This window comes from Lasiodiplodia theobromae, assembly GCF_012971845.1.
Source record: "Lasiodiplodia theobromae strain AM2As chromosome Unknown scaffold_9, whole genome shotgun sequence".
Taxonomy (NCBI): Eukaryota; Fungi; Ascomycota; class Dothideomycetes; order Botryosphaeriales; family Botryosphaeriaceae; genus Lasiodiplodia; species Lasiodiplodia theobromae.
Window position 1 is genome coordinate 1,178,381 of NW_023336585.1, and position 17,649 is coordinate 1,196,029.

Below are 17,649 nucleotides of genomic sequence, written 5' to 3' on the forward strand. Positions count from 1 at the left end.
CTCCGGTCTGCCCACACCTGCGCTGCTGCCGCCCGCGCTGCCACCGCCCGGCTTGCCAAGCTTCTCCAAGCGACGCCGATCAGCCTACTGCGCGTGGCCAGCCAGCCAGCCGAGCCTCGCTAGCTTCCAACGTTTTGCCGACGTCCTGTGCACGCGCGGTGCCTGAATCGCTGCAGTCGTCATCTCCTGCGGGCATTAATTCCACCCTGCCCCGCGAGCCGTCCGCGGCCTCGGCCCAGGGCGAGGCGAGGGGGCGTCTCGTGCGTTATATGGCGTGAGTCGTCCGATCTGGCTGCTTTCCAGTCCCTGTGAGATTAGCGGGCAGCGTCCGGGCTTCCAGAAGGCACTTGCATCCAAATCCCGTCCACCCCTCCTTCGGCAAACATCTCTCTCGCCCCACCCCGCCAGGACTTCCAATAATCACCTCCGCCCCGTTGCATTCCTCCTTCGCGGGAAGTCCCGCGCTAATATGCTTTCTCGTAGCGCCTCGCCGGGCTCGAACGGCCGTGGCGTGCCATGAACTGTGAAAAGATCGAGGCCCCTAACACTCTCTCTTCTCTCGCCGCCCGTGTCCGCTCGTTATATTTCTTACGCTCTGTCGTTTCATACCCGACTAGGTTGTGATTGACCTTCGTCGATTCATTCGTTCGCCAATCGACAGAGCTCTCGTTGCTTCCAACCAACCATGGGCTTCTTCGACGCTTTCATCGACGCCGCTACCTGCGCCGTCCTGGCCACCTCGGCCATCGTCCATGGCAAGGCCGGGACCACCTGCGACGGTGTCCCTGCTGCCCTGACCTCCTCTGGTATTGTCACCGGCTTCACTGAGAACGGCACTGGCAACCACGTCTTTCTGGGCATCCCTTTTGCCGACTCCACCGCCGGCGGAAACAGGTGGAAGCCCCCCGTTTCTCCTGCAAAGACATGGGGCATCCTCAACGCTACCGAATACGGATCGACATGCGCTCAGGCCGGCATCAGCAGCAGCCTTGCCGCTCAGGGTGAGGATTGCTTGAACCTCAACATTTGGACCCCCGCTAAGGGCACCAACCTTCCTGTAAGCATCACTAGTCCCCGACCCCGCATGCTGCATCCAGTAACTTGTGGCGGCCATCACTAACGGCGCTGTAGGTCTTCGTTTACATTTACGGAGGTGCTATGGTCACTGGCGGCTCCAGCAACCCGCAATGGCAAGGTAGCAACTTTGCTTCCAAGGACGTCATCTACGTCAACTTCAACTATCGCGAGTCGATCTTCGGTGCCCCTAACTCGGCTGAGCTGTCCGGCACTTCGCAGAACTTCAACATTCTCGACGTTGAAGCTGCCTTGGAATGGGTCCACCGCAACATTGCCGGTAAGTTTCATCGTTCAAAACAAGCCCCTGTCAGTTTGCTAATTGGAGTCTGCAGGCTTCGGCGGCGACAAGAACCGCATTGTCTTGGGCGGACATTCCTCCGGATCCGTCATGGTAGACCACTACCTGTGGAACCACCCCAACACATGGCTTGCCGGCGCCATTGAGATGTCAGCGAACGCTGAGTCAGGCCCGGGCTACGCTACCGAGAACGTTGGCCTTGAGGCGGTCATGGCCGATGTCGCTAACTCTACTGGCAAGACGCTCAGTACGCTCAACGACCTGCGTCACGTTAGCGCCTATGATATCGAAACGTCCAAATTCAACTCCACCTACAACACGTGGTTTGCGCCAATTGTCGACAACATTACGCGCTTCAGCGACTATCCCGGCCGTTTTGCTGCCGGCCACTACCCCAAGGATCTGCCTCTCATTGTCGGCAACTCTGATCAGGAGGGCAAGATCTTCTCTCTTGTTTACTCGGCTGAAAACTCGGACTTCAGTTCTTGGATCAACACCTTTGATGCCGATCTTGCGCACATTGCGGATGAGGACCTCTTGGCTAGCTACAACGAGTCTGACTATGAGTCCGTCTCGCTCATGAGCGGTGCCAGCTATGGTGATGCCCGCTTTTTCTGCCCGACTGATTACCTGCTCGATGTCCGCGCCTCCGAGCAACCCACCTGGATCTACCGCTGGTTTGGCAACTATAGCAACGTGATCGGTGTTGACGGAATGGGCTCCTCTCACGGATCCGAGGTCCCCTTCTTCCACGGTGGCAACCAGTGTTTTGAGGCTCTCGACAATGTCACTGACGAACAGCAAGCTCTTGCTGACTGGATGAACGATTGGTTTGTCGCTTGGATTAAGAACCCCGCTGCTGGCCCTGGATGGGACAAAGCAACTCCGATAAGTGGACCTCTTGCCAAGGTTGGCGTCCCTGGAAACGAGACCGAAGTGATCGTCGGCGATACCAGCGAGTACAACTCCCGTTGCCAGAGTGTAAGTTATCACAATCTACCTTGTCGTCCATTTCCGTTTTCTCAGTCTTCATCGGTGCCTCTCGCCGACATCGGCGAGATGATTACCTTCGGACATGTTCCCACATTTTGCCTCATGAATTCATGGACTGACAAATTTTTTTCATGCAGCTCTACAAGCCGAACTTCCCCAAGTACCCCGTTGTCCAGGATCCGACGAAGCTCTGAACTAAGCCACCGGTTTGCCTCACAGTTCTTTCCTATCTCTATTGTTGATACCATTCGATGATTATTCCCGGCGATTTGTAAATAAGTGCCAGTCGCCATGGCATATACCATTTTATCATGTCCTTCTTATACCAACCACCAACAGTATGCGCATTTACTCGGGTCGCATCGCCTAAGGGGGGGAAAGCGCGATGTCATTTAATGTTTGTTGTATGATGCCTAGAATCTCTTTCATTTCGCAATGGGTTTCCACGTTATGACAAACTGTATCATCTCAATCATCAGGTTCACAAAAGTTTAGATTTCATCCAGGTGGGGCGAGACAGGGAAAAATGTCTGCAGGACGCATATGGTCTAATGCAAAGAATTTCCGCAGCTCGCCGAATCTTTCCTATATGTTAAAGTTGTATCTGTGCGCTCACCACTGCAACGGAGATCGACATTTGGTCTTTGACAAGCATCTTCATAGCGCCTCCGCACTCGGTCGCGGACATATCGCGGCATCGATCTGGCTTGTGGGTACCTGACCCGGAATGTGGAGTCGCAACGCGTATACAGTACGTCTCGTGGCCAACAGGCATTTTCATATAACCTTGTTTCAACGGACTGACATCTCACTGCATGTAAAGCACCAACAATTTTGAGGAAAAAAGGACGGCCATAACGCTCAGCAAAGCCTTTCATCGTGTATGTATATATGTATGTACAAGGTCTCGGCCTCAATTCATTTACATCAGAAAATTAACAGCAATCGCACAAACATCTCATACCACGTCAGATATGCTTACGCAACATAGCTGTAGGCAAGCAGATTAAGGAATCCAAACCAACTCTTCCATCTGAAGAACGGCGTATCTCAAGCGGAATCCACTTCTGAACCCTTTTCAACCATCTCCGTTTAAGCAGGGCTCTGCAGGATGAGGCTGCTGATGGTGCAAGTGACGACGTTACCGGAGACGCTGGCCTTGACACCCGAGATGGAGAATTTGGTCGCACTGTTGTAGTTCTCGGGCGAGTTGTCGCACCAGGAGCTGTCGGTGCCGTCGGCAGTCTGTTTGGATTTCCAGCGTCAGTTTCGTTCCTTCGACTCTTCGTCCGGCGAGGCCTAAACGAAGAAAAGGCAGTTATGGATATGGAGGGGGAAACTTACGATGACGATGTTCTTGAACTCAAGGGGGCCGAAGTCCCAAGCGACATCGGTAAGCTCAATGGCGAAGAGCACTTGGTTGAAGGACTTGCTCGCTGCATCAAAGGTCAGTCTCGTGTTTCTAATGATGTTCTCTTTTTTCTTTTTTTTTCTCCTGGGCACATTTTCGGTTTGTCCTTCCTCAATAACCACCATAATGTCACTTGTCCTACAGAAAAGCACGTTCATCCTCCATCCCGATCGCCAGCCTTCTCCTCATTCATTTCAAGATTCCCATGAGCTCTTCTAGGGAGAAAACAGTGGAAGGGAAAGAGGAATGCCTAAGAAAAAGGGGGAACCTACACAGCGCAAAGTTATCCGTCTTCTGCGTGCCGGTGCTCTCGTGCGTCGTCGTCGACACCCAGTTGTCGCCCTGCAGCACGTTCTCGAACTTTATCGTCTCGCCCTCGTACGTGTTGAAGCCGCCACCCCACGGCAGGCTCGGGTTGGAGCAGCACCAGCCGCTGCCGAACCACCACGTGCCCGAGCGGCCGTCCAGCACGTTCTGGTACACGCCGCTGTTGTCGGTCGGCTGCAGGCCCGGCCAGAGGTAGTACACGCTCGCGCTGGGGAGCTTCGGCACGACCATCTCGCCCGACAGCTCGGTGAACTTCTGGCCCGACGCCGAGTAGTAGCGCAGGAAGTACCAGGTCGCCGCCTGCGTGGGGAGCGCGAGCGTGCTCATGGCGGCGAGGGTGGAGAGGAGTTGGAACTTCATGATGATGGCGATGGCTTTGCTTGATTGCTTGCTTGGGAGAAGAGAAGGAGGGAAAGCGAACGCGCGAGAGGTCAATGGTGGATTCCTTATATACGGGTAACAGCTATGAAACGGGCTCCTGATGGCCCCGAAACGGGCACAACCGAGCGAAACGCAGGCGGGATGGTAGATCAGGAAATATATTGATTCAAGATCTGGACAAAGTATAGCATCGCTGAGTGGACTGCGCAATCTCGAAGATGGAAGTCCCACCAATGAGCGTTCTACTCGCGCTCGCTACTTGGAGGCTGTTTCTATTCCGGTAGGAGCGAGCACGATGAGGCGTTTCGGAAGACCCTGGCGAGTACCAAAGAAGGCAGCCTTGTGCACCCCTTGCAAGGGTTGCAGAGCTATAGCATATCGTTCAGCAAGCGAGGCCGTTCGGGCCGTGGGTGCCTGATGTGGAAGGTGAGTGAAACATGGGTCTGTTTCTTGGGCCAAGCGAGGCTTTTGTCATGATGGTTCGACGCTCTTCTTCCCGTTGTGGTAGGGAGCGGCATGCGCAAGCCACCGAAGCCGGGGCTGGATGTTTCGAATCGTTTCAGGCCTGCGAACACTACATCCTTCTGCTCGGCAAAAGAATAGATAAGCCATGCGCCGTGCAGTAGACTCAGTTGGTTGTGACAATCGACTAGTTGCATATCTTTCTTCCGAGTCCCTGTTATATTCTAGCCTGCTATGTATTTAAAGGGCTCTAAGACAGAGAGGCGGCGGAGCATCTGCCTGATTGCTCGAGCGGGCCGACGATGCGAACAGGAGTCGTATCCGAGTACTAGCGGTGTGCACGAAGAGCACGCTTGTTCTATTGTATCCCTGTGCTTGGAGAAGTGCCTGCCAATGCATTTAAGTGCTTGCTGTTATGCTCATTGCCGTTAACAACCCTGCCGGCGATGATGGGAGGAAACACCGAGATTGCCGGCACCGTCACCGAAGCCGCCAGGGACGAGAGGCCACGGGAATAGAGCATATCTGAAGCGTTAGAAGATCGTGAAATACTCAATTGACAATAGAACAAGGCTTGCGCTTGAGTAGATGGTATGTGGTCGCCTACATTATTCAAGCAGCATGTAGTGCGGATGCCGAGGCCGGCTTGCAGATCAGTGGCGTCCTGGTACAATATAGCAAAGTACGAAGCAATATAATCACTAAGCGTAAGTAGGTGGAAATGAGCCCGATCCGAAAAAGATTAAGCTTATGTTGACTTCGTCGCTCTACGTATGTATGAATGATTGCCAACAATTCAGTCAGCTCCAAAGCCAGAATATGAGCCGCACCAGTCCACATCCAGCTTACATACGTTGGAGGACCGCAGCCTCGCAGCCTCATTAGGTTGCTCGGTTGCTCGGTTGCTCAGCTGCTCAGCTATCAACGGCTTGAGAATGTGATATTGGGAAAAACGAAAGTCTAGTATGGACTTTCGGGATCCTATGATTGGAGAAACCACAGTTGAGTTCGCTAATGGAGGTAATCATCGTAGGTCTATCACCGACTAGTGCTGGTGACAATTCTGGAGCCGAAGGAGCGTTGATGTCATCCTCGGGCTGGGATGAAAGTACCCGCTTACACTCTGGTCGAGACCAACATAGAAGGAAGGAAGCTGTTGTTCGTCTTGCCCCACAACCATGCGTCAAAACTTGCCACATCATGCTGGGAAAGACATTGAGTCATCCTGGCGACCAGACAAGGTTGGGGATGCAGCAAGTGACCATGTGCAGTGAGTACTGAGAATGTGACATGTTGACTGAAGGAGGTGCGCTGCAAGCCAAAAAAAAAATCAAGAAAAAGAGCTGAGACTATGGGCCAGTAGCACCAGAGTTTGGCCCAGCTGCAACATTTAGATGAAACGCATGATGAAGATGCATCCCAGGGATCATGATACCAAAAATGGAAAAGTGGCAGGTAAATTGAAAATGCAAATGGTCATCCGCAACCTGGCTTACCTGTTATTGCGCCCCTCCCCTCTGTTTACAATACACGTCATGCGGAGTGATCCACTCCATCTCCACAAAATCGTACGACCGGCTTTCGGCAAGGAGCCGGAAGATCGTCAGGTTCCCGAAAAGGATATGCTGGAGGTGTCGGTGCGTGCCGCCAGTTTAGCCCCCTAGATCACTAAAATGTACATACGTATGCAAATTGGCGCAAGTGTGGCGCCATCTCTATTCTAGGGGCTGTGGGGCTCTGCGATCTTTCTATGCTCTAGAACTTCCAGGCGTCATTGTGGAGAAAGACAATGGTATGCGTTGTCTCTTGGGGGCATGGATAACAGGGAGAAATCTCTCCAGGCAACTCTTCCCAGCCACTTCCGTGCTCATGTTGGTTCGTATTCTACGTGATGTGGCAGGATCTCGTCTGTTATAATAAGGCGGGAAAAATGGGCCACACATTCTGGAAAACGGGGCATGGCTCAACCTTGCCAATGATAGACGGGAGCATAAGGCGATGATGCATCGGAGTATTTTTCCAGTGGGTCTTGTCGCCTTGCAGGGAGCATCGTGGCCTTCTCAGACAGCGGGCGGGAAACAGGAAGGCGGATCTGGTCTCGACTCTCGCCGGCATGCTTGCCTTTGATTGGGGTCGCAGCGCCGAGGCGGGCTCCGCACCGGGATAAGATGTGGAGCTGGTAATGCGGAAAGCATCAGTCTGGGATAAGGGCAGATCAGCGCCGCCCAAGGTGATCGAATTCGGATCAACAGACGGTGCAGGACGCCAATGCAGTAATGGTTGGGACAGGAAAAGTGCCAGACGATGCATTGATAACACCCTTGTCAGCGAGCTTACCTTATTCCGCCGCTCTTTTGCGTGGATTGGCGGGAGCCGCGCCCTGCTCAGGGCTCAACAGACCGCGCCGTGCCGCTTCCGAAGACGTCGATGAAGCGGAGGCAGATCCGTTTAGCGCTCTGCTTTGGCCAGAGCTCAAGCGTCGCCGTCTCGAAGGTCCCGCATCAAGCTCGGTGGGGGGTGGTCCGGGTCGCGTCGTGGGCTCGTCCGATGCAAAGACGTCAGCCGGCCGCTCGCCGCGCTTGATGCGAGCAACCATATTGTCGGAGTCCTTCATGAATTTTTCCAGGTTGTTGAGGAGGATGGTCTGCTCGAGTGGATGCAGCTGGCCGCCAAGCCACTCCAGATGCTCCATTGCGCGTTCCGACTGCGTCCGCCGGTCAGCAGCTGCTGCATGCTCGGTGCTCGTGGAATCCGCCATGGCGCGGCTGATGTCGAAAGGAGGGCGCGAGGAACGCGGTGAATCGCGAGGGAGAAGCTGCGGGAGGCAGCATGGGAAATGGGCCACGGCATGTGTAGGCCGGGTCGGATCGGAGCTGGCGCTGCCCCTCGGCGTGACATCAGCGTCGGCAATTGACTAGCTGCCCGCAAAGCTTCGACACTCGCCGAGTCAAACTCCCCCTCATCGCCGCCAGGATGAATGCCTTTCCGCGCAACTCGATTCGCAGCTTCCTCGTCCACGCGAAGAGCGCTCTGCGCACTGCAATCGCCAATCGTGAGCGTGTCACCTTTGTTATCGGCAATGAATCTGCTGGTACGCGCCTGGCGCCCGTCCCGTATTCGTGCGCGTCGAGCCCCGGTAACGCCTTGCAGACCTCGACTCTTTGACCTGCTCGCTTCTCTATGCCTACGTCCGCAGCCAGCGCCCGCCACCCAACGCCTTCACACCGCTCTACATTCCCGTCGTCAACATCCCCGCCGCCGACATCAGCATCCGCCCCGAGTTCCTCGACCTGCTTCCCCACGCCAACCTACAGCCGCAGCACCTCATCACTCTCGACGACCTTCCGTCTCTGGAGGCGATTGGGCAGGCGTTGCCGCCGGAAAACACAAAGTGGATTCTGGTTGACCACAATGCGCTGCAAGGCATTCTGGGGAAGGTGTACGGGGGGCGCGTCGGCGGAGTTATAGATCACCATGAGGACGAGCACAAGGTTCCAGAAGACACGGCTGACGAGCCTCGAGTCATATCGAAATCAGGAAGTTGCTCAAGTCTGGTAGCGGAGTTCGTCCGACCCGCATGGGATGCCTTATCTTCTGTGTCAGTGTCGTCCGGGGCTGCTCATGGACAGGCCGACGAGGCTGCCAACGACGCGGTCCAGGTCCGCCTGTGGGACGCGCAGGCCGCGCAGCTCGCGTTGGCCAGCATCCTGATAGACACCACGAATCTCACGTCCAAGGACAAAACCACTCAGCATGACGTGGCTGCGTCCGGGTACTTGGAAGCCAAGGTCATGCTGTGTGACAGGACAAACCCGGAATTCAACAGGGACAAATTCTACGACGAGATCAACCGCGCGAAGCAGGACATCGGCCGATTGGCGCTAACTGACATCCTGCGCAAGGACTACAAGCAGTGGAACGAAGGCGGGGTCAAGCTCGGCATTAGCTCTGTCGTCAAGCCGCTCGACTTCCTGCAAGCAAAGGCCAAACAGGAAAAGCACGCCAACTTGTCTTTCTGCGACGCCCTCGGGGAATTCGCCAAGCAGAGAGAGCTGGACATGTATGCGATCATGACAGCATTCACCAACGACGACGGCGAGTTCTGCAGGCAGCTGCTGCTCTGGGGCATATCAGATCGCGCGGTGGCGCAGGCTCGTGCGTTCGCCGAATCTGCAGCTGAAGAGTTGGGCCTGCAAGAGCTGGAGGGCGAGTTCCATGTCCCCGGCCACCATGCGGGATGGAAAAAGGCGTGGCGGCAGCGGAACATTGCCGCCAGCCGCAAGCAGGTTGCACCGCTGCTGAGGGAAAAGATGAGGTGACTGCGCTACTGCCCCGCCAATGACGCGGGGCTGAAAAAAAGGAGGCTAAGCGCCAGCAAGCGACTTCGGATGAGGCTCTGAGGTGAGTTTTTGGTCGTGGCGCCAGCGGAGGCAGGGTTACATCGTGGCCCATTCGGGTAATTGCGGAGTGACCTAAAAGATGCTCCGCAGACACGTGTATCCGTTGACGACCTCAATCCACAATTAGCCCTAACGTTCACCGATATACATGCGAAGCGCGAGCTTCGCAGCGCAGGAGTTGCTTCCTTCATTCGCAATCAATTGCATGATTCAGACAGACATGAGCAGCTTCGCCGGTTCCGTATGCCGTCATTGGGTGCTATTTTCGTTGGTTTCAGTGAGCCGCAGCGCCGGCCTCCTGTCCGATGCTGAGCATCTCCACGATCGAGATTATCGTCCTGGCGGGAAAGCGTGAATGGCCGGCCAGCAGTCTCACCACGACATGACGGCGTCTGCTAGAGTCCTCCGGCGTACCCATCCGGCTCCACCTGGATGAGTTGGTTGTAGGTCTATGGACGACCTAGCCGCGCGGCGAAGTGACACGGATTCAGGTGATGTCGCGTGTACTGACAGCAGACGGCAGCCCCGCGCAAGTAGCGGGGGCGAGAGAGGGTCCTTAGCACGTTTGGGACAATCTTGGGCTTCTGCTAAGCGCCCGGAACATTCGTAAGGCTTCGATACCGCATCTCGGACAGATTGTACGTGCGGTGGAAGTCGGCGCCGAAGATGATTTTCACACGGCACGGCAAGATCAGCAGTTCTAATCCAGATCACGTTTGGTCGGACGCGGTTGGGTACCTACTCCAAGGTGCCGGAGCGTTGCCCAAGCAACATTGGGTATCCATGAAGGTCGAACAAAACTTATGCAAACTGCAGCGCCAGCTGTCGCGAAGAGCCAAAACCAAAGCGCGGCTTGGCGCGGGCGACTGAGGCTGGGGAACGCAGGACGCTTCCCTGCGGCTGTCTGCATGCCACACGTTGCATTTTCCTCTCCAACCACCTCCAACAGTCACGAGAATGGGCCGGGTGTTTGCCCTCATCTCCGGCTGCAGCGGGCGTCGCAGAATGCCGCCTATAGCAGCGCGGTGGTTAAATGAATCCACTCGCGGCGGGCGTCGGGGGCTATGCTTCAGGCGCATAAAATCTGAGTCAAGGCGGCAGCCAGCCATAGCACGACAGCGCTCGCCTGCGCGTAGTTGCATAGTGAAGAACAGGGCAGCGTCGCCACGGTTCAACGGTTCGCACGGCGGTCGACGACCGCACGGATCGCGTAGGCGTCGGCTGCCTTGGCCGCGGGCGGCAGTCCCGTCGAAGCTCGAGGCCGGCGGAGCGCGACGGGCAGCAGTCATTGGAGAGGAGGCGTTCCCCGGCGTGGGCTGCAGAAGGCGAGAAGCGAGCGAGCAGCGCGACAGCCAGCATGCATTGACAGCGCATCAGGGCTCCGTGCAGCAGGGCGGTCCACTTGATCCACTGATTGACCGCAACGTCGATGGGCGAGCACGCTTCTTTGCGACAGGCAGGAGAGGCGCCGCGACCGCTGCTGGAAGTGCGGCCGCAGATGCGGTCAACCGCGGGCACTGGGCAGCAGCTGCGCTGTTCGCGCGGCCGTTGGACTACGGCAGCTCCCAGCACACTAGAGGGCAGCGCAGCGACGGCTTCTGGCGACGGGCTTGGGCTGGCGGCTGGCAGGCGGGGGTTCCCAGCCGCCGCGCTGCGACGAGCATCACCACTGACTGGAGGGGCGGGCGCATCGTGACTTTTGGTCGGGGCATGCACGAGGCTGAATAGAGGAAGCGCGTCAGGTGGCCCTCAGCGTCGCAGGCCCGCCAACTCATCGTCTGCCGCGGTGAGCCCAATCAGCGTGCGCCGCCCGCGGCGGGCTGCCAGGATGTCGGCCGGGTTCATCGATGGAGGACGGGCTGCACGTTCGGGCAGTCGCCACTGGCTGAGGTGTCGGCGGCCAATGTGCGCGCTCGCAACGCGCGAAATATCTGTCGCCGCTCCTGCTGCTCAGCGCTGTCAAGCCCGCCCGAGTCCAATCACCGCGCCGCCGTGGCGCCCCTGAACGAGCGCCGCCCGTATCGATAACGACCGCTGCCATCACCGCCCAGCGCCAGTGCCAGTGCTCACGGCTGCCACTTCACTCGCGCTAGACGCTCCATGCAGCGTGCCCGGAGGCTGCCAGTGCTTGCCCAGTGCCCGCCCAGTGCCAGTGCCCCCGACGCCTCCTCCAAGCACACAGGTCCGACCTCGAGCGCGCCGCACGTCTCGAGCCTCGACTTGCGCGCCTCCCCATGGCGCGATGATCAGACGCAACCAGCACTCTTCCTCGCCGTCGGCGCCGGCCCATTCGTCTCCGCGTACGTTCGTTCCTGCGCCGCTTCCCCCGGCTGCCCGTAGCGTCGCGAGCTCTGGCCTCTGTATGATGTGCTGGCATCCGCTGACAGGAAGCCTATACAGCCGTGTCACCTACTGTCACCCAGGTCTCTTCTAGGAGCCCTACGCCGTCCGCCCCCGAAATCCATGACCCTCCCCGCGACGCCGCGCGCCGGTCCCCCAGCCCGCACAGGTCGCCCACCCCGTCCGACCACGCCTCGAAGATGGGCAGCCGGCTGGCGCAGAACTCGACTCATGACCCCGACCAGCAACAGCAACCACAACAACAACACCATGAGAAGCCCGCCCCCGCGCAGACCCGGCCGCAAATGCCCATCTCCGCTTCTGCCCCCGCCGGCCGCCTCCCGCGTCTGCTCCCCGCCGACGTCTCGCAGTATTCCGAGCCCACATTCCATCCTGATATAGTCTCGACCTCCTCGACCTCGCTCGCCGAGCTGGCCCACCTCATTCGCCTACAGAGCTACCAAGAACAACGCCGCTGCCATGCCCGCGTGCGCCTGCACCGCTCGCTGGTGGCCAACGCCCTCTCCGCGCGGCTGGTTCATTGCGGAGAGCTGGTTCACCGCACACTGGTCGACCACTTCCGGTCCGACGACAAGAAGGGCTTTGCCCAGCTGTACAATGCGCTCCACGATGTGCGCAATTCGTGCGACGCAACCCGGCGCTATGCGCTGCTGGAACCCGATCTGGAGTTTGGGAAGACCAAAACCCTGAAAAATGAGCGCGTTAATTCTTTTTCTACTTTTATGCATGAGATACCCACCAAAACCCGGGATGATCTGTTGGAGTTTCTTTCCGAGTTGCGCACTAACCCAGACTTTCTTGCTACCCGTATCACCAGTCTTTCGCAGCAGGAGCTGGCCTCGTTGACCACCTTCCGCCAGGCCCTGGATCCTATAGATTCCGTCATGGCGTTACAGGCCAGGGGCAAACCCGTCCCCAGTTCCCAGAAGTCTCAGGTTTTGTCTGGCTCCACAGCAGTAGAACGTCTACTGTCTTTTCAACGCCATGATCCCCTTTCCGCTCTCATCTACACCATCTTTGCCAACTCTTCTGGCCCGGACTCTACCGAGGATCTCCGCCGGACGGATATTTGGTCCACCACCTGTGCCAGGCTCATCACTGAGGGGAAGCCAGGCAGTGACAAGTTCATCAAGAGCGTCCTGGATGCCTGGGCCGGGATGCGGGAATGGCCAGGAAAGACCAATCTGGAACTCTACCTCATGGAGGTCCTACAGGATGGCCAATTCCTTCTTGAGAAGACTGAGGACGCATCCAGGCAAAGAGGCCAGCCCGAGGCTCGGAACACCAAGGATACGATTGCCGCGGATGAGTTCTACGATCGATCTGTCCTGAGGTTGTTCGAAGTCATCGATGATGAGCCAAGCGCCGGAGGCATTCCTGAAGGCATTCTAGAGATAGGTACGGCAATCCTGAAGAAACTTGAGGACTCACGGAAGCATCGCACTGCGGCACAAACCTTTATCGTCTCGAGATGGTTCTTTTCGACGTATCTTCTCAACGCTATAATTCACCCAGAAGTAAGGCCTCCTTCGTATCTCACAGGAGAAGTTTTACTTACAAGATACAGAGCCAAGGCATCATGACAGGTCACCACATCACGGAGCATGCGCGGCAAAAGATCCTGAAGGAGATTGCCATCCGGGCGCAGAAGCAGGTCCTGGACATGACCTACAATTGGTAGGATTCTTACCGTTTTTCTCTTAGAACCAAGGCGCATCATGCTCACGATTAAATTTAGGAAACAAGCCGTCCCCATCCTACCAGAAATCCGCCACCACATCGACAACATCATGAACAGGTTCAAGACTCGTGGTCCCCACAAGCCCGTTCTTCTTCCTGCCAAGGCAATCACTTCTCCTCGTGAGACTATAGAGGTTCAGCCCTTTGTTGTCATCTGTCCCTCCGATATTGTCACCATTGTCAACAGCCTGTACCCTGAGAGACGACCATCGTCCAGTCACACCGAAGATGGCCATCACCGCGGCCTAGCGTCCGGGGCTTCATCTATCTCTGGTGTTTCCTTGGCTTTCCGCAACTCATCGCTTGGAGATGCGAGCTCCATCTTGAGTCAAAGCGCAGCATCCTCCATGACCAGTGATACCACTTCAAGGGAGCCGCTTCTCGAGCCACATCTTGGACCCGTCGATAGCCACCATCCTCTTGCTACAGGTAATGGCTATCCGGAGAACGAGCACAAGGTGGAGCCTACTGAGGAATACGGCCATAAGATCAGGATGACTTGCTCGGAACTGACCCGAATTCTTAACGCCACGGGCTCTTGTCACCCGTGTGCTGAGAAGTGGGCCGTCCTCTACGTTTCCTCGGATGGCAAGGAGCTCAGGACTCGCATGCGCAAAGACACCGAGACTGATGACGAGCCTGACGAGGATTCTACCGAGAGCGAAAGCGAGGATGAAGGCCTCGGCGACAGGATGGAGCTGGAGAACGATTACCATGCAATCAAGATGGCCATCATCAAGCTGGTCGAAGAGTACGAGATCCCGAAGGAGCTCGCTCCTGAGAGTGAGTCCAAGGGATTCAGCAACCGGGCGTCCGCTCTTCGCCGTGAGGCACGGCCGTCTGGCCCCAACAGGGCATCGTCAGCGCCCCTTGGTGACAAGAACCCGTATCACAGCACCAGCCAAAGCCAGCTGTCGACCATGTTTGCCAACCAGAGAGGGACTCCTCCATCAAGGATGAGGCTATCTCACGGTCGGAACAACTCGAACGCGGATCTGAAGGATCCCGCAAGCGAGAAACCTTCGGTCCTCGTCACGATGCTCGAGGCTGCCATGAACCAATGTCAAGCCCGCTCGGATTTCGTCAACGCGCATCTTTACTTCAAGACACTCCAGCAGCTGCGGAAGATCCAATCTGCGTCTCTCACACGCAATGGGTACGCTGCATTGCTGAATTACTTTGGCCGAGGCCCACGGGAGTCGGTCGCCAAGTCAAGTAGTGCCATTGAGGAGTTCGAGGCCTGGTTTGTGTGGCTCAAGCAGTCCCAGGAAAGGCATGATGAGGCCATCGAGGACATGATGAATGGCATGAAGTCCCTGAGAGACAAGATGTGGTACATCACTGATGTGCGCAATTCAGCTGGCTATGAGGAAGCCAAGAATGTTGCGCTGGCATTGAAGATCATGGGTCAGCCGACCAAGACCCTGGATGGCAAACCAATCCAGACCCACCGCCCACGCAATCCCTCCAAGGTCGCCAACAATTTCCTCTTGAAGACTGAAGCGCAGGTTCTCGACCTGATGGCCGCCCCGTCTGACCATGGTGGGCCCAATAAGCTGGCTGACGAACAGTCAGACATGACGCTTCGTTGGCTCAAGCAGTATGCAATTGAGAGTTCGTTCTGCAAAGGTGAGGAGCGGATACATCGCTTCTGTCTGGAGATCGACAAGTGCGTCAACAAGCTCGTCGGTGATGGCATTCTCGATGGACCTGTCCTTTGGTCCAGCGAGCTGTACCGTCGGGATAAGGAGGTTCTAGACACTGGTCGCCAGAAAGGTGATTTGTACCTGACTGGCGTCGGCACTCTGAGCATTGCCGGTGATGAAGAGTATGAGTCGCACCCAGGCAAGTCGAGTCTACGCAGCCTCGACTTTGCGCAACGTGCCAGCAACAGCAGCCTGCGCTCTGTGCATCGCAACGGCTCTCAACAGAGCTTTGATTCCGGTAAGTGGAGCGGATCGAGGCCCCTCGATCTCATGGACTCCCAGGACTACTTTGGCGGCTCCAGCCCGGTCCTGTCCATTGATTCCTCCAATACGTTTTGGTCGCCTTTCCAGACTCAGGCTGCGACGTCGCCCACGAGCGCAACCAGCATTCGTCCAGGTTCTTCCCGCGGCACGGTTATGCTGAAGCAGTCGGCGACCGTGAACGAGGACAAGCGTCGGTTCCTGCTGGACCTGAAACAGACTTTGACAGGCTTAATCCTCAGCGATCTGGGGACCATTGTTTTCAGCAACGGTAGTGAGACAGATTCATGGTTCTCCGGTGAACTTGGTGAGGAGTGCCTCGTCCGCAAGGAGGAAGAAGAGAAGCGTCGCAAGCGCGCTGCCCGTAAGAAGAGCATGAGGAACCTCCGAAGCGCAGCGAAGGAGCAGCGTGGTGGTCCCGGCTCAGAAAACCAGTCCTCTACCGAGCACTCCAGCTCAGGTACTGATGCCACTGCCCGTTCGGCAGGCATTTCCGCCAAGAAGGCCGGCCTTCTCGAGTTTCCCTTCAACTCTGCTTTCCGTCGCCTTTTGCACAAGTTCGCCACTCACCCTAACCCTTTCTCGAAGCTTCATGCGCTGTATGAGCTTGAGTTGTTGATCATCGCCTCGCTCAGCAGCCGCACCGGCCGGCACTACAGCCGCAGAGAGACGCTGCCCACGGTGCCGCAGTCCCCGACTCTGGGATCTGTGCCTGAGTTCAGCTCTCGTGAGGCTACCGCTAATCACGTTCAGGCTCAGAACTTGGAAGAAGCCATTGCCAATTGCGAAGGTAGACGCTCGCACTCCATGATGAACGGCCAAGAGGCTTCGGCTGCGCCATCTTTCCGCAACGGTGCTCGTTCACCAACCGGGCCACCCAGCACCGACATGATAGTCGATGTGCTCACCGGGTTGTTCCGTGATGCCAACATCCGACCCAAGACGCTCTTCCGCGACCTGCAGTACATCGCATCCTTTGTGCCTGCACAGATGCTCGATAAGACTGCGCGCGGCAAGGCGTTCTGGGATGCTGGGCTCGCCGCGCTTGGTCTCAAGCAAGACATCTGCCGTATTATGGTGGAGATTGCGGACGACATCGTGGCGCTGAACACGCAGAATCGATCTGCGGCCCTGCAGCACGCTGCCAACAGCAGCAGCGGCGCCTCTGAGAAGGCTGGCATCACGAACGCCGCGGTCGCTCCGTCTCCGGACGACCCGCTGAACAAGTTCACCATGGAGGATGCAGCGCGCATGCTCATCATCACTGCCAAGGAGGGCGATGCGGTGGCTGAGCGTGAACTCGCCATCTTCTACCTGACGCATCCCGACCTGCTGCCACGCACGACGCTGCCTTTGACCAAGCCCACCGAGGTGTTCAAGGCGGAGCTGCTCCAGCGTGATCGCAAGCGGGAAGATCCTGCCCGTAGCGACCCCATCACCATGTGCGTTGCGCAGCACTGGATGGAGATGTCGAAGCGTGGCGGCGATCAGTTGGCTACCAAGTACCTCCGAGCTCGCGACGAGATGGAGAGGATCCCATAGATTCCTCTTTTCCGGCCCCCCTGCAACATGATGCTTCTCCCCCACGCATAGCGACGGATCGCATGTTTTCATCTTTGGCATACACCATTTATTCGCACATATACCAACCATCCAACAACAACAACCTTACATTCGACCTCTTCTCCATATTCGCACCATCTCATCAACACCTACCGCACACTCCTCACACAGCAACAGACCGCACTCAACCCCTGGTAGCAGAGCCGCTTGTATATGTTCGCTTTAGACGCATTACGTTTTCTGGGTAAAACGGGATAGGAAAATCAAGGTGATGACGATGACGAATCCTTTTGGGGAAAAGGCTTTATTTATCTTTCGTCCCCCGAGGCAAAGGGGGAACCGGTCGATGATGAAACTCGCCGGATAGCGATTGGGGCTGCGCGTGTTTGGGGCCATACATTGCTAATGCTCGTCCAGAAAGAGTGTTGAAAGAGCTGGGTTTCTTTTCAACCCCCAGCAAGCAAAGCAAGTCACATGGCGCGCGCAGCGTCTTTGCAAACTTTTATGCAGTGTTACGAGTCTTCTTGGTTAGGATGACAGAGACAGGGAGTGAAACACTACCCTGGGGTCTTTTCTACATTCTTTGCGTGGTCGCATAGGAATTCTCCGACCAGCAAAGCAGCTCTTTATCGATTTTTAACAGCTATATACCTATTCCGTACAGTACGT

The 17,649-nt window shown here is 56.6% G+C and overlaps 5 protein-coding genes across 5 annotated transcripts; 3 read left to right on the top strand and 2 right to left on the bottom strand.

Annotated features, from left to right (window-relative positions):
* Nucleotides 1-685: 685 nt before the first annotated feature.
* LTHEOB_3778 (Acetylcholinesterase precursor) lies at nt 686-2,562 on the top strand (the record flags this gene model as incomplete). Its single annotated transcript, XM_035512738.1, has 4 exons — nt 686-1,057; nt 1,132-1,354; nt 1,410-2,356; nt 2,506-2,562. 4 exons carry the CDS (start codon nt 686-688, stop codon nt 2,560-2,562), a joined length of 1,599 nt encoding a protein of 532 aa, XP_035362866.1.
* Nucleotides 2,563-3,460: 898 nt separating this feature from the next.
* On the bottom strand, nt 3,461-4,466 carry LTHEOB_3779 (uncharacterized protein; the record flags this gene model as incomplete). The annotated part of the gene is made up of 3 exons (XM_035512739.1): nt 3,461-3,613; nt 3,713-3,804; nt 4,052-4,466. The coding sequence occupies 3 exons, from the start codon at nt 4,464-4,466 to the stop codon at nt 3,461-3,463; spliced, it is 660 nt and encodes a 219-aa protein (XP_035362867.1).
* A 2,821-nt stretch (nt 4,467-7,287) lies between these two features.
* Nucleotides 7,288-7,707, bottom strand: LTHEOB_3780 (uncharacterized protein; the record flags this gene model as incomplete). Its single annotated transcript, XM_035512741.1, has 1 exon — nt 7,288-7,707. The coding sequence occupies one exon, from the start codon at nt 7,705-7,707 to the stop codon at nt 7,288-7,290; it is 420 nt and encodes a 139-aa protein (XP_035362868.1).
* A 215-nt stretch (nt 7,708-7,922) lies between these two features.
* LTHEOB_3781 (Phosphoesteraselike protein) lies at nt 7,923-9,268 on the top strand (the record flags this gene model as incomplete). Its single annotated transcript, XM_035512742.1, has 2 exons — nt 7,923-8,040; nt 8,100-9,268. 2 exons carry the CDS (start codon nt 7,923-7,925, stop codon nt 9,266-9,268), a joined length of 1,287 nt encoding a protein of 428 aa, XP_035362869.1.
* A 2,181-nt stretch (nt 9,269-11,449) lies between these two features.
* Nucleotides 11,450-16,959, top strand: LTHEOB_3782 (uncharacterized protein; the record flags this gene model as incomplete). Its single annotated transcript, XM_035512743.1, has 4 exons — nt 11,450-11,649; nt 11,784-13,227; nt 13,278-13,387; nt 13,449-16,959. The coding sequence occupies 4 exons, from the start codon at nt 11,450-11,452 to the stop codon at nt 16,957-16,959; spliced, it is 5,265 nt and encodes a 1,754-aa protein (XP_035362870.1).
* Between the last annotated feature and the right edge of the window lie 690 nt (nt 16,960-17,649).